Source organism: Chrysemys picta, chromosome 10 (assembly GCF_011386835.1).
Source record: "Chrysemys picta bellii isolate R12L10 chromosome 10, ASM1138683v2, whole genome shotgun sequence".
NCBI classification, from domain to species: domain Eukaryota; kingdom Metazoa; phylum Chordata; order Testudines; family Emydidae; genus Chrysemys; species Chrysemys picta.
The window spans coordinates 86,460,592-86,476,826 of record NC_088800.1 but is presented as its reverse complement, the minus strand read 5'-3'; the positions used below and the strand labels follow the sequence as shown (position 1 = coordinate 86,476,826).

Genomic DNA, 16,235 nt, shown 5'->3' with positions numbered 1-16,235 from the left:
CCCACAAAGATGTGTTCCTTTGGTGAGAGACAGAGTGGTTTATGGGCCTAAACTCACGAGTGAAATCCAAGGATTTCAAATCTAGTCAAAAGTTGTGCCATTTACTCATTGTATTATCTTTGGTAAGTAACTGAAAAGAATGATATCAAATTAAAAACCATTTTCTGAAAACAAGTGTCCTTTTTACCTGTGTTACCATCAACACTATAGGCCACTGCAACTGAAAGGATCTTTACTTCTCACAATTAATCTTCTTTAACTTTTGCCCTTCGTTAACATAAGAACGGCCATAGTGGGTCAACCAACGGTCCATCTAGCCCAATATTCTGTTTTCCAACAGTGGCCGGAGCGAGATGCTTTAGATGGAATTATTAAGTAACCCATTCTGTTGCTCAGTCCCAGTTTCTGTCAATCAGAGACTTAGGCACACCCAGAGCATGGGGTTGCATCCCTGACCATCTCAGTTAGCTAATAGCCATTGACTGACCTGTTCTCTATGAACTTACCTAATTCTATTCTGAACCCAATTATGCTTTAGGCCTTCACAACATCCTGACAAGTTTCACAGGCTGACTGTGGTTGTGTGAGGAAGTACTTCCTTATGTTTGTTTTAAACCTGCTGCCTATTAATTTTATTGGGTGACCCTGGTTCTTGTGTTATGTGAAGGAGTAAATAATATTTCCCTATTCACTTTCTCCCCACATTATTCATGATTTTACAGACCTCTATCATCTCTCCTCTTAGTCATCTTTTTTCTAAGCTGAATCTTTTCAACCTCTCCTCATGTGGAAGCTGTTCTAAATCCCTCTTCATTTTCGTTAACTTTCTTTGTACCTTTTCCAATTCTAATATCTCTTTTTTTTTTTTGAGTGGGGATGACCAGAACTACATGCATTATTCAAGTTGTGGGCAAACTATGGATTTATCTAGTGGCACAATGATATTTTCTGTCTTAATATCTACCCTTTTCCTAATGGTCCTTAACCCTTTTAGCTTTTCTGATTGCCACTGCCCATTGAGTGGATGTTTTCAGAGAACTATCCACGATGACCCCAAGTTCTCTTTCTTGAGTGATAACAGCTAATTTAGAACTCATCATTTTGTAGGTATAGCTGGGATAATGTTTCCCAATAGGCATTAGTTTGAATTTATCAACACTGAATTTCATCTACCATTTTGTTGCCCTGTCACCCAGTTTTGTGAGATCCCTTTGTAACTCTTCACAGCTTTGAACTGAACTATCTTGAGTAATTTTGTATCATCTGCAAATTTTGTCACCTGTTTACCCCTTTTTCCAGATCATTTCTGAATACGTTGAACAGCACTGATCCCAGTACAGATCCTTGGGAGACACGGCTATTTACCTCTCTCCATTCTGAAAACTGACCACTTATTCCTACCCTTTGTTTCCTATCTTTTAACCAGTTACTAATCTACGAGAGGATCTTCCCTCTTATCCCATACTGCTTACTCTGCTTAAGAGTCTTTGGTGAGGGAACTTTCCAAAGGCTTTCTGAAAGTCCAAGTACACTAATATCCACTGGATCACCCTTGCCCCATGCTTCCTAACTCCCTTCTAAGAATTCTAATAGATTGGTGAGGCATGATGTCCCTTTACAAAAGCTGTGTTGACTCTTCCCCAACAAATCATGTCCATCTATGTGTCTGATAATTCTGTTCTTTACTATAATTCTAACCAATCTGCCTAGTAGTCGAGTTAGGCTTATCGGTCTCTAACTGGCAGGATTGCCTCTGGAGCCTTTAATTAAATTAAAAAAAAAAAAGGGAGGGGGATTACATTAGCTATCCTTCAGTCATCTGGTACAGAGGCTGATTTAAGCAATAGGTTACATACTATAGTTAATAGTTCTACTATTCCATATTCGAGTTCCTTCAGAACTTTTGGGTGAATACCATCTTGTTCTGGTGACTTATTACTGTTTAATTTTTCAACTTATTCCCAAACCTCCTCTATTGACACCTCAATCTGGGGCAATTCCTCAGATCTGTCCCCTAAAAAGAATGGCTCAGTTTGGACAATGAAAACAGATGACTCCAGTTTTAGGTTTTGTTTAATCACATTCATTTTCTGGCTCACACACCAGAAAAATGCCATAATTTCTGGGCTGCAAACATTCAGGAGAATGCGTATATCTGATCAACATTTGATTTAAAAAATATATATATATTAGGTCATGAAAATATTTGTATCAATCTCGGGTCCATAAAGACTAGGTTAGATTTTGTAAAAAACTATGGGGCTAAATTAACTTGACAGTGTCTCTTTAGCTTCTGTATTCTAGTTTTCCATCTGTAAAACAGGAATATTTACCTACGATCCTCAGAAATGTAATGAGGATTCACTAGTTAATGTTCCTGATGCTCTAAGTGCTGTTATATAAAAAAGGAGATGTTATGCAATACAAAGCTTGAATTTTTAATCATGCAGTCAGATAATAGTTATTGATGAAACTTGCCTCTGAATTTTGTATCATTAAAATCTCAGCCATACAACTGCACTAATAGGTTGTGTGTGTATATTTAACTTGCAGTGAAATACTGAAAAAAGTACAGTTCTTACTCCCTGCTGATTTTAATACTGATGTGAGAACTAGCAGCTTTCTAGGGACCAATGGTCACTATTCTAATGGGCAATACATTAATAAACGTGAACTCACTTAAGAGATTATTTTTAAAAGGATACTATGAAGGCTGGCTGGCGAGCCAAAATTTGTCCTTATCTCCTTCAGTTTTAGGTTTTTTCCCTTTTCAGAACAAATGAGTCACCATTTTACTAATAGCATTAGTTACCCATCACTCTTCTAACTCTGTAACAAATTACTTTGCATGTGTGATAGACAAATGCATTAAGAAAGTTCAGTTTCAAGCTTCTAAAGGGTTATGCTAAATAGAAAAAAACATTACAATTTCATCTGAAAAAGAACCACACATGTATATCTTGAGGTTGTTAGCATTACCTCCGTGTTCAAAATATGTTCAAATTAGGAGCTTGCAAGTGAAGCAGATGACTGAAGAAAGAGCACTGCCAAGGCTAAAGTAAAGTCACAACAATCCCACAAGGTGGTGCTAGTTCATTTTAAAAGATTCTTTACTAACATCACCAGCAGATGTTTTTAGAAGTCTTCTACCTGTGATGGAATTCTACCAACATGTTTTATTAGGTTCATTGTGAACTACTTCAAAATGCTACAAATGTATACCTCTGATTATCGTGTTCTCATTATTATGTCCTTCTGCAAGCAAACATATATTAAATGTAAAACTGTCCCACTAGTCCCAAATGAGGGGAAATTTTGGGATTGGGAGTGAGAGAAGAAGAGATGACAACTAGCTACCAGCCACTCAACTGGCCATGTATTAACTAGACTTCCTAGGATAAGAAGATATTTATCAGTCCAATACCCTGACAGGATATGTATCAGTCTACACATGTCAGTACATAAGGCACTGGATATACTGCTACTAAAAAGCTTATTCTGAAGCATAACCTAAAACGCAGTACAGTAGAACCTCAATGACACAAACACTAGAGTTGACTTACTGGTCAACCGGACTCCCCGTGGAACTGGAAGTAATGTATCAGGCAGCAGCGCAGAAAAACAACGCCCCCCCCGCAACAGCAAATACTGTACTGCCTTGGGGCTTTAATCCTGGGGCTCAGGGATCCAGCCACAGCGGGTTGGGGGGGATGGGGGGCTTCTGACTCTCAGGAGCACCAGGGCCCAAGGCTTTAGACCAAGAGTGGGGGAAGAACGGGGGGCTCAGGGCTTCAGCCCTGCACAGGGGCACAGCAGTTCGGGGCTTCAGCCACGGTGGTGAGTGCTCCGGGCGGGAGGGAGGGGGAAGAAGAGCCTCGGGATTTCTGACCCTCGGGAGCACTGGGGGTGCAGGGCTTTAGACCAGGGGGGAATGCTGGGGCTTGGAGCTTCAGCCCCGCAGCTCCACTCCCAGCTTCAGCCCTGCTGGGGGTGCCGAAGCTCCGTGCTTCAGACTCGCGGCTCCACTGTTGGCTTCAGCTCTGTTGAGGGCGCTGAAACTCAGCGCTTCAGCCCTGTGGCTCCATTGTCAACTTCAGCCCTGTGGGAGGCACTAGGGCTTGAGCTACAAGGGGAGCACCGGTTTCAGCCCCAGCTCTCCCCCTCATAGTTAAAACTCTGAGCCCTGGCGTCGCGCCCCCATCCCCTCCCCGAAACTGAGAATGGGGCCAAACGGAGCCCCGAGCCCCAGTGATTCTCCCTGACCTAAAGCCCTGAGCCCCGTTGCTCCCCTGGGGCAGAAATCCTGAGCCCCCCGCCTGCAGCCCTCATGCCCCAAGGGTCAGAAGCCCCAACTACCCCCGGCCCCCACACACATACTTATCTCCCCCATCCTGTGGCTGCAGCCCCAACCCCCTACCCCGGTGGCTGAAGTCCGTAATCTCTTGTTCAGAGTTACGGACAACCTCCATTCCAGAGGTGTACGTAACGCTGATATTCTATTGTATGAATTTTCAGTTTAAATTGCACATTGTTTTGTGCTCTCCTAGCTTCTTTCTGTAGATGGTTTTCTAGTTTACAAATAATTTGCCTTTTTGTCAAAATAGCCAATATTAAATTAGTTTAGCAGAAAGTTAACGCTATTGATCGTTTACTTAACATCATTAATATTTTGTCCAGAACTTTAAAAATACAAAGTAAATTTGTACTGACCTATTCTACAAGCCAATCTAATTGCAGCTCTCTGGAAAACCTGTGTAGTTCTATGGAAGTGAGATATTTGATTAATTGGGGGCTAACACCATCTGTTGAACTAACAGCTCATTCTAGACTGTGACCAGACACCAAAGGCATTGCTATATTTTGGGTTCAAAATATGCCAGCAAGTGCCATTAATACTATTCATAGGTCACAGACACCTTTTTGCAATGATCTGCCGTTCTGTCAGATCATTCAGGATACTGTTCCTCTCACACAATTGGATACTAAGAGGTGTGATATTTGCATGCGAAACAACAATGCTGTCAACTTGAAATCTAATTAAAGAAAAAATGAAAATAAAGAATTACACTGGCCAACTGAGTTCCAGACACTTTTTTTTTTGGAACTGTGCAATCACATTTCTGAAACTGTGGCTCTCTTCTCCACCCCCCGCTATTGTGTGAAATATCCACAAACAAAAGGGGAAATAGTGAAAGTGACTATATACAAGGGCTTTCAAATTTACTCTAAGGTTTCTTGTGACAAGTTACAAAGCAAACTGAAAAGAATTTTTCCCTCTTTAATCTTTTTCAGTTATAATAATCTGAGGTATATCTCATGACAGTAGATGTAACATTTTCAGGCATAAGTACTATTTTTAAGTTGACCGTACTTTTACATTAAAGGGTCTTGGAATTTACATCCACTTAAAGGGTAATCGTTTGTGTAACAGACATTTAGCATATACATAAAACCTACATCCAACCAGAAATTTGGAATTTTTGATGTCAAATCACTTAAATTATTTAGACCTTATATTCTGGATATTTCTCCTATATTTACACATTCTGACCTAGAGTTTCAATGTTGGGGGGGTGGGGGGAGATATTCCATTATAAACTTCTGAAACACAGTGTAATCTTATCTTTCAGCAACAAAAATGCCACTCTCTTAATCACTCTGCTCAAAAGTGATCATCTTTCCTACAACATGTAAAACGTATTCATAACTAAAAGAAACTTAGTAAACTTTGCTTAAAAACAGCTTATTTCAACACCCACAAAAGAAAAACATCCCAATCAAAAACCCAAAGAACCACATGGAACACAAAGTCACACTAGATTTAAAAACAAACAAACAAACCAAAGCTTTGGTGCTAAATTGAAAGAGTCTTTGACAATTCAAAGAACTGCAATTTTGCATATCAGGTGAAGAGTTAAAACACTCACTCATAAGATACTGTAAATAAGTGACAATCTTTGTGTGTGCGTGTGTATATATAAATGTAAATAAAGTCAAAGGTTTTGGTAACAAAGTTAGTTGTAGGACAGCAACTATAGCTAATCATGAAACCTATAAATATCATTTCAGTGCAGATGTTAAGAATCCTGTAAATAAGGATTAACTACTTAGTTTTGATTTATTTTGCTTTCAATTCTCAATACTGTGTAATAACGCCTCAGAAACCTGAAAACTGAATTATTTTCCCTATCAAAGCTGTCCATTTGGCAAACACCATTCTTTCCCATTTCTCAGATGCAGAATTAGTCTATGTGCTCCATAAACATTAGCAACATCAGCATGAGTGTGCCAGAGTTCTGGCATATTAGTCTTACAACAGCACCTGGTGCCCCGTTGTGTTAGTGGCTCTACAAAATACATAATAAAAGACTGTCCCTGCCTTAAAGAGTTTACATCCAAATAGACAAGACAGACTGCTTGTGTGAATAATGGACTGATACCCCCATTTAACAGATAAATAACTGAGGCACCGAGAGATGAATTCACTAGTCCATGGTCAGACAGAAAAATCTGTAGGAGATTCAGGAACTGAATCCAACTCTCGTGAACCCCAGTTCAGTGTCAAACCATTCTCTCTGTAGAATACTATGATTTTACGGCAGCAGAGCCAAAAAAGAGAATACTGCATCTCCTGTCTAGGTCCATGTGAAGGGATACATTTTTCCTTCCCTAGTTTAGTAAGAGTACAAGAGTTACTTTCCAGGGACATTTAGACATTTACTTGTGGCCTGAGAACAACCATGCTCATTGTAGCCATGTTAATCATTTTGCCTGTGAGGGTTGTAAAAGTGAAGCTCCTGGAACAGGACAAGTGGGAGGTTCCCTTTACTCCTTCATATCCTTCTCAAGCTGCCAAATGGAAACCATGGTATCATGAGGACTTTTTTTAAGGAACAGAAATAGCTAACCAGTCACCTCATTGCCAAGGTTATTCCTTTTTTTGGTCAGCCCCCTTTCATTTGTTTTCTCTAAAGTGGATGAGAAAACCATGGTTGGTTGCTCTTATTTGCTAGAATCTAAAAGTATGACGACACTGCAATAAAAGACGTGGGGCAACGAGTCTCAGAGCTTGAGTCAACTGACTTTGTATCACAGGGCTCGGGCTGCAGGACTAAAAACAGCAATGTAGATGTTCTGGCTTGGGCTAAAGCCCAGGCTCCGAGACCTCCCCGATCATGGGGTTTCAGAGTCTGGATTCTAGCCCGAGCCAGAACGTCTACACTGCTATTTTCAACCCCGCAGCCTGAGTCCCGTGAGCCCGAGTCAGCTGACCTGGGCTCTGAGACTCACTATTGCAGGTTTCTCATTGCCTTGTAGACAGACCTTAAGGCTCAGAGTGGGGATTTAGTACAATAGCTTTGGACGAAGTCTGTTGGGATAACTGATTTGGATAAAAAACACCCACCCTCCCAGAACCAGGATAGGGTTGCAACTAGTGTAGACCAGAAGTTTTTCCAACTGCAATCTTTGGAATGGAAACAGATAGAAGGATGAGTGCTTTGTGAATTGCCTGCTGTAATTTTGCTTTTTTGTTTGTTTTTGTTTCCAAGAATAAAATTCTTGTTTCTAGTTAAAAATACTGCTGATTTATTTCAAGCCATTTAATCCGCATTCTCAGTTCCAGAAGATGACTTGGGAAATAAAACATCACTTCCCAAATAGAGTCCATGGTGATTTCTTAAGTTAGAAGAATTGTAAGGTTCCTTGAATATCTGACATATATAGTGTCCACCACCCTACTGATTTCAAATTAACCATTTATTTACATGAGCGCTCACTCCTTAACAGTTTTCTGATTTTTACAAAGATTAAACTCCTCCATTCTAGTTTTTAGGGACATAGTATTCCAATTAACAATACACAGCTGTTGCATGATGTTCTGTTGCACATTACCTGTTCAACAATATAGCAGTCAGTGTTGAACACATTGAATAATGCGTGATGTTTAACAACCCCATACAAAACAATAAAATGTGTAGCAAATTGATATGCTAATCAGAGTAATTCAAAACATGAACTACAGCTGATATGATGGAATGCTAACGTGTGGCATTTAGTCCCAAGACTAAACATTTTGAAGAGGTTGTGCAGATTGTGAATTGAGATCCTTAACTCGACATTTAAAAAAAACAACAACTACCTATGACAGTCCAAATTTTGATTCCCTAAGTGACGGTTATCAGTCAGGCTGGACCAGCAGCATGCAGAAAGTTTCAATAAACTTCCATCAGCAAAAATGTACTGCTTTACAGGCAGGATAACAATATCAATGCCCAACAGCTTATAATTTAAGTTCCCATCTTATAAACATTTATGCACTTAACTTTAGTTATTGTATTTAACTTTAGGACTGTTAAAAGTCACATTGATGGGCTATGTTGATTTAAAAAAAAAAATCACACCTTCTTTGTCCATCATGTTCGTTCTACCTACTTAATTTAACACTAGCGGCTCACACACTTTGTAGCTTATTTGAGCCTTGTTTTCACACGTCAGAGGCTCCTTGAATTCCTCCATTCCACCCCACAAAGTCCCTGCATGCCACCTTCTCATCCACCTTTATTTCTGAGGCTCCTTGCAACTCTCCCCAGTGTCTCCCTGCCATAGGGATCCTCCATTTCCACATCCTCCCATGACAGGGTTCCCCAGTTTCCCCCCCCTCAGCAGTAGCTCTGTGCACTCCCATTCCTGCCCCCCTGATACTAGAGACTGTGTGCAGCTCCCCATTCCCCACCCATCATCATCTGTCTGGGAGATAAATCAGTCAACGTGTTAAATTGTCGGGATGGGCAGGTATGAGATGGAATATTCTGCTGGAATACGTTAACGGGTGCCATCAACCAGTTGTTTGATCTATTGACAATTGCAGAGGTGCTTGAAGCTGTAGTAGTGCTAAACAGATGGCAAGTGCTCCATGTGTTACTCGTTTCTTCCTAAATTAATAGGGTTCTAGCCATTGATGCCAAGACCATTCCCTGAAATTTTGGAATTGATCAGATGCAGCTTTCAAAAGTTATCACATTTCAGATAAGAGAAATGCCATCAAGCTGAGCATAATGCCTTCTTCACAAGCTCGGCCAAATGGCTGGAAAGCTCTCTTAATGCTTGTTAAAACACAGGCCAATATCTTTTATCCTTGTGTTAGCCTGCCAGAGTTAAGAGGACTCTCCTATCATGTTAAGCTAACATGACTGAAAAACCACATCATTTTTGTCAAAGACAGGGTCATTGACTTGAACATGACTGCTCATGTGCTTAAAGTTAAGCATGTGCATAAATGCTTGCAGGACGGGGGCCTGCACAGACAAAATATCAAAAGAATGGAGACTGAGTAACAAACAAATGCACCTGTGGTTGAGAGGCACTGCACTTCTAATTAGCTCCATGTTTTAAAACAGATACTCTGTCTTTAAAATGGAGGACTAAAGTTCATAGGCTAATCTGGAGGACAGTCAGATATAGCATAAAGGAGCAAATCCTGAAACGGAGAGGGCAGGCATCCATTCCGAACATTCCATTCCAAAAATGTAGGTTTGGTATTTTTAACTTGATTCCAGCCAATAAGAAACTTTTACATAAGAATTTTTAAACAGCTGGCTTTTAAACGTAGAGAGGCTTTGCCAATAGGGACAAACATCACAATAATGTGAGGTGTTTGCTGAATGGCATTACTTAGCAAGAAAATGAAATGGCCTAATTTGTGTTAAAAAGCTGACAACTGTTGACAACAGAATAGCAGTTACTGAAATGTTGAGATTTTTAAAGCAGATGGGAGTGACATCTAACCATTATGATTTTCTTTTTGGATCTCTTTTCGTTCCTCTCTATGCAGTACTCAATACTCCTCTCCCAGCTCCTACTATGAAACATTTACCACCTCACTTATCCTCCCTTCTGGCCACCCCCTGCATCTTCGGGGTGCAGGAAGAGACAAGCAGCAGCAACTCCAGTCTCTTACCTACATAGATTCTAGCCTTGGCACCTCTCCTCCTCTTCATTTCATTCAGGTTTTTTATCCTCTCTCTCTTTTTTTTTTTTTTTTTTGCACAGTCACCCTCAGCAATTCCTGCTACAATCTTACAAACCCTTATAAGCCACATTACTTTCCCAGTACCGAAAACTTACTAAAAATACCTTCAAAATGAGGTGCGAGATCAGAGACCCTCATTACCAAGTGAAGCTCTCACAGTAGGTAGAATGTTCGCTTTTAAAACAAATATATCTCAAGTATTCATTTATTAGTATCACTTAATTTACTAAAAAGCAACAGAGGGTCCTGTGGCACCTTTGAGACTAACAGAAGTATTGGGAGCATAAGCTTTCGTGGGTAAGATGCATTTGAAGAAGTGAGGTTCTTACCCATGAAAGCTTATGCTCCCAATACTTCTGTTAGTCTCAAAGGTGCCACAGGACCCTCTGTTGCTTTTTTACAGATTCAGACTAACACGGCTACCCCTCTGATACTTAATTTACTGTGTGTTGGCCAAAAACAGACTGGTGGGAGAAGGGGACTGAAGGTTTCACTGATTTACCAAAGCCCAAGAAAGAAGAAGATTGAAAGTTAAAAATTGTGAATAACCATAAGGGAATTTAATTCAAACACTGCTGAGGGACTGAGCAACAATCAGAAAACAAAGGCTCCCGCATAAAGTTTTAAGAAAATGGAGAGAGATAAGATCAGGTTACATAAGGATCTAAAATGAACTCTAAAACAATAAAAGCATCGTACATTCCCTGGTACCCAGACCCTCGTATCTCAGAGTGAGACTTGCTAGAATTATGTAATGATCAAGTAAAGGTAGTAAAATACATCTAATAAGTAGCAATATAAAAACAGCCAATTGACATGTATTAACTAAAACTTGTTTACTATTAGTTCATGTTGAAGCCTACCACTTCATTGTGATTCTTAAGTAATCGTATTTGGCAGCCATTTAAATTAATTACAGGACTCAAACATACTATGGAGTCAATTCATTAAACATCTTTTACTAAGGCCAGGTCTGAACAAGAATCTTTTCCCAATATTATAACTCTAGATAGGGGAGTGATTTTTGTGTCATTTTTAGACTGATAAAAGCCTTTGTGTTTACACCATTATGCCAATACAACTTATTTTGTTTGGGGAACTGTTATAAGCTATGCCAGCAAAAGCACATTTTTGCCAGAAGCTGTATCTACCTTTTCTAGTGTGGACTGGACCTTAGTGTGTTCACTCAAATCTTACATAATGAAATTCAAGAATGTTTTGCTAAGAAATAGTCCTCTTGACAAATAACCTTGCATAGCAAACACAGAAGTGATTGTGTGACCTACTAAGTAAAGTTAAAATGTGTCATATACTAAATTTGTATCCAGGCTATGTAGTGTGTGTGATGAAACGCCCTTCAAGATTGCAGTACAGATTTGATGAGTAACATTAAAAGTGTCCGCTGAAGACAACTGATATTTAAATACTAACTTGAAAATCCACTTTAGAATGTCTTAAATGCTTAAAGCCGTCCCAGTGTTGTCGGACAATTGTATTCTACACTCTCACACTATGGCCATCATGCAACATTAAACTTTACTTGACAAAAAACACAATTTATGTAGTTCTATAACTTTAGAATCATTCCCGTCAAGTGGGCTCCATTTGACAATGACCCTGAAAGACAAGAATTCTATGCTAGTTTTATCTTAAGGTTTTTACATAATATAAATTGGAAGCTAAGGTACAGTTTATCTCCCTCAATACAGTACTATTTAACAAGAACTGCAAAATGCCAGCTCCTGAACACACGTTACAGAGATGAGGTGTACCAAGGAATCAGAAAGCTCTTCAGCTTTCACAATGTTGTTATAAAAAGCAAACTGAAACTTGAAAGTGAACAACATGAGTAAACAACAAAGCATAAGAAATTAACACTTCATTCCAGCAGGTTGCACTCAGGTTTTGGCTGAATTTTAAAACATTCAGCCTTGCCTAGCAAAAGCCTCTTTTGGGTCTAACTGAATCTACAGGGGACAGAAAGAGAAAAAACACAGAAGATAAAAATGAAGTACAAAGAACATTCTAAGAATCTGCAAGAATATCATCATGCCAGAATAAGACATATGCAAGAAATAACATCTTGAACACAGAAGTGAAATATATAATACTTGTATATACTTCATATTTCTGTAAACTAAGTAGCTGGTATTGGAATTCCCATTCCTCAGGCTTCCCAACACATTAGGACACACAAATCACTTACTAATGGCAGATTCAATGCCTTCACTCTTTCATATGAAGAGCACAAGGAACCAATAATTACCTAGTAAGATGCAGTTTATTCTAAATTCAAGAGCAAGGCTAGTTCCTTGACAACAAAAAGCCACTTCACTGCACAGGATTGAAAAAAAATCCTGCATTCATTTGTGCACTCCTAGTGGCAACAACTTAAAGTGGAAGAGAAAGATATAATTTTTTTTATTAACGTTAATGTTAAAATTATATAATACATAGGTTAAGAAAAGAGTGTCTGTACATCTAGGTATAGTGCTTACATTATTCACAGATACAAAGTTTGTTTTGTCATAAGATACATACATTAAACAAGTGATCTGAAGCAGTACAAAAAAATCTTGCAAGGGGACACATTTTGCATTGATACGGTTTTTACTATAAAATTCAATATGTAATTATTACATAGTTAATTATCTTGAAAGTCACAGGTTTAGAGTCAGACACAATGTGGATGATTTAATATCTTTACTGGACCAACTTCACACAGAAGAGCTCTGGGTAAGGTCTAAAGCTTGTCTCTCTCACCAACAGAAGTTGGTCCAATAAAAGATATTATCTCACCCACCTCGTCTTTCTAATATCCTCAGATCAGAACGGCTACAACGCTGCATACAATTATTATAGGCAGGCATTTGCAGCAGAGTAGATTTCACTGAAGTTTACTTTTGCAAACATTATTTTCAAATGAAACAATGGAAAGATTTCACTATCTATAAGACAACTACACTTTTAATTCAACAATTTTTCTAGCAACTAACATGAAATTAAGGCTCCAGATAAAGTCAGAGCTGGTTTCCATGAAGAGGTAAAAAATAGCTACACAAACTCTAGGCCCACCCTGTCCTGGAATCAGAGAAATAAATTCAAACACATGTCTTACCTGCTTAGTTTTCTTTCAACTTCTTTGGTAGCTTTAGCTTCCAATTCTCTGGAACAGAAAGGGATGTTGGTTACCATGTCAACAGAAGAGTAGAACAAATATAATTGGGGTGGATTTAAAAGAGACACTGATCTCCATGTGTTGGTTCCTCATGGGGGAGAGGTTAGCAATGATCTCTGAATACAGGTATCCATAGGTTTTTATCTCGGGATGGAGGGAGAATAGGGATGGAGCAAAACATACAGACACCAATTAATCTATTTTTCCTCACACTCCCTTAAAACCTTTTGTTAAACCACAAAAAATAGTAAGTGTCTCTTCCATTAAAAAGGGAAGAGGAAAAACTGTGCTTAACCGTGTTAACCTAAAAATAAATAGAAGGCAAGAGATAAGCAGTATGCTACACCGAGACCTGACTCTGAATTATGGCCAGACAATAATGACACATGAACGCAGGAGATCAAACCTCCAACACAGTGGAACACCGGACCAAGGGCAGGAGATTAAACCCCAAGCACATGACCAGCGCCATTCTGGGCAAGTGTCGGATGCCTTTTATCCCACAGAAACCCAAGATCCGTTCTTTTTTAAACTCTGACAGCGCTTGCTTAGCGTGTGAGGCTAATAAACTGCCCATGCACAGCCCTGGTTCTGGGGGAGGCGAGCCAGGCACCGGCGGGTAGCGGAGCTGGGGAGCAGAGGAACACGCCTCTCTCCCAGACCACAGCCACAGTTTCGGTCGGGTTGGGCAGCCCCTCTGAAGCACTAGCTAGAGACTCTCCAATGCTTTTAACCAGGTTACACCCAGGACCCAGCGGCAGCAGGGACGTGTTCACTGAAACGAACAGCGGCGCAGCCCGAGGGCACCCGCCGTGCAGCCCAGCCCACGGCGGGACTTGGAGGCAGACCGGGACGGGAGCTACCCTCCAGGACGGCCCGGCCAACGGGGCGCATCGCCCAGCTGGCCCCGTTCCTGCCCGGCAAGGGGCTCTCCAAGGCCACGGAAATAAATGAAGACGAGTGTCCCGCTCCCCCCCCCCCCCCCAGCCCCATATCCCGGCGCCCGCCGCTGCCTTCCCCCCCCCCCGGCCCCACCCGCTCCGCAGCCTCCCCCAGCGCCCCCCGCTCCGCGCCTCCCGGCCCCGGTCCCAGCGCCCCCCGCTCCGCGCCTCCCGGCCCCGGTCCCAGCGCCCCCCGCCTCGCGCCTCCCGGCCCCGGTCCCAGCGCCCCCCGCCTCGCGCCTCCCGGCCCCGGTCCCAGCGCCCCCCGCCTCCCGGCCCCAGCGCCCCCCGCTCCGCGCCCTTCACACCTCCCCGCCTATCACCTCATGTATGTAAAGTGCTCGGAGTCCGGCCCGGGATGGCTGCGGCCCGGGCCCGGCGCTGGCTCGGCGGCTCTCTAGGCGGCCTGGGCCCGGCACAGTGGAGCTCGGGGGCCCGGCAGCTGCTGCAGCAGCGTCGCCGCCATTTCCTGCCTCCGTCCTAACTTGGCCGGGTCCGGCGCTGGCCCGCCGCACCGGAAGAGAAATCCCGCCGGGGATATCACTTCCGGGGCACCAAATCGCCCAACATGGCGCCCTAGCAACTCCCTAGCAACCCGGAGAGCAGAGAACACCCCTCCCCCCAGACCCCTAATGGCGAAGGATGCGCCGCAAAGAGACACCCCCTGGACATCAGCACTAGCTCCCGGGCGGGCACCCGCCTAGGAGAACAGAAAGCATGAGGCCCCCCTCCCCGAGAGAAAGAAAACCCCCGCAAAGACTCTCCTTCCCCGCTCCCCCTACACTACCCCATAAAGAGCGTCCCACAACCGCCTCTCGTGGTTCCCGGCGTCCCTGCCACACACAGCCCGGGGCTACAGGGAAAGGTTTGGCTGGCCTCATGCCCGGGGCGGCAGGTTTGTATGATTTTTTTTGTGGCGCCCAGAACAGGTCCAAGTTCCGCCCCTGCATGTTGGTGCACATAACAAAATGAATGGGGTGGGGCCAAGGGGCGGGGAGCTGAGGGGGTTGGGAGGAGCTCAAGGCTGGGGCAGAGGGTTGGGGTGCAGTGGGGTGGGGCAGGGGGTGAGATGCAGGGGGGGCAGAGGGTTGGGGTGCAGTGGGGTGGGGCAGGAGGTGAGATGCAGGGGGGCAGAGGGTTGGGGTGCAGTGGGGTGGGGCAGGGGATGAGATGCAGGGGGGCAGAGGGTTGGGGTGCAGTGGGGTGGGGCAGGGGGTGAGATGCAGGGGGGCAGAGGGTTGGGGTGCAGGGGATGAGATGCAGGGGGGCAGAGGGTTGGGGTGCAGTGGGGTGGGGCAGGGGGTGAGATGCAGGGGGGGCAGAGGGTTGGGGGGCAGAGGGTTGGGGGGCAGGGGATGAGATGCAGGGGGGCAGAGGGTTGGGGGGCAGGGGATGAGATGCAGGGGATGTGGGCAGTGGGGGCAGGGGATGAGAAGTTTGGGGTGCAGGCAGGCTGCCCTGGGGCTGGGGCCAGAGAAGAGGACTCCACAGTCCCCCCAGCCCTTTTGCACCCCCGGCAGGACACTCATCCAGCACAGACCCTGCACGTGCTCATAGGGGCCGGGCCCCTCTCAGGTGCAGGAAGCCCCCTTATCTCCCCTGTGGTGGGTGCCAGGGGGAGGGGGAGCTGCCATCACATGTGCGCCCCTCCCTTGTGTAGCCGGCAGCGGCTGGCAACGGAGCACAGCGCGGAGCGACAGTGCAGCCACCCGCTGCCCACAGCGCAGGCAGGGACGCTCCAGGGGAGGCACATGAGGGTGGCAAGTAGGGATGGGGGACACTCTGGGAGATGAGCACGGGGCAGTAGGCAGGGCAAGGGGAGAGACCCGGCCCCAAATATTGCTGGAGCTGGGCCCCTAGGCCCTGAATTTGCTGGAGCACAGGTACCACAGGCCCATATAACTCGCCACTCTTACTCATGCTGCAGGTTAGCAGTATGAAAAAAATCCCACCCTTCCCTGCCAGTGCTTTGTACCCACATTCACTGCCATGCCAGGAAAAGCCCTACTGTCTGTACCAGCAAATCCTTACCTGTGTAGACAGGACCACAGAGAGCTCCTTCTGCAGAGGACCCCCCCCCCCCCTT

General features: G+C 43.6%; 1 protein-coding gene across 36 annotated transcripts in view; it reads right to left on the bottom strand.

Annotated features, from left to right (window-relative positions):
- The window catches only part of TNRC6A (trinucleotide repeat containing adaptor 6A), a 174,458-nt gene that overhangs the window by 65,532 nt on the left and 92,691 nt on the right, over positions 1 to 16,235 (bottom strand). For 31 of the 36 annotated variants that reach the window (XM_065560320.1, XM_065560307.1, XM_065560308.1 and 28 more), the window contains one exon: positions 13,149 to 13,196. In XM_065560320.1, coding sequence (XP_065416392.1) covers positions 13,149 to 13,196 — 48 coding nt within the window. Of the gene's footprint in view, positions 1 to 13,148; positions 13,197 to 14,472; positions 14,663 to 16,235 lie in introns of those variants that run through there. The other 5 variants (XM_065560331.1, XM_065560333.1, XM_065560348.1 and 2 more) reach the window with 4 other exon arrangements.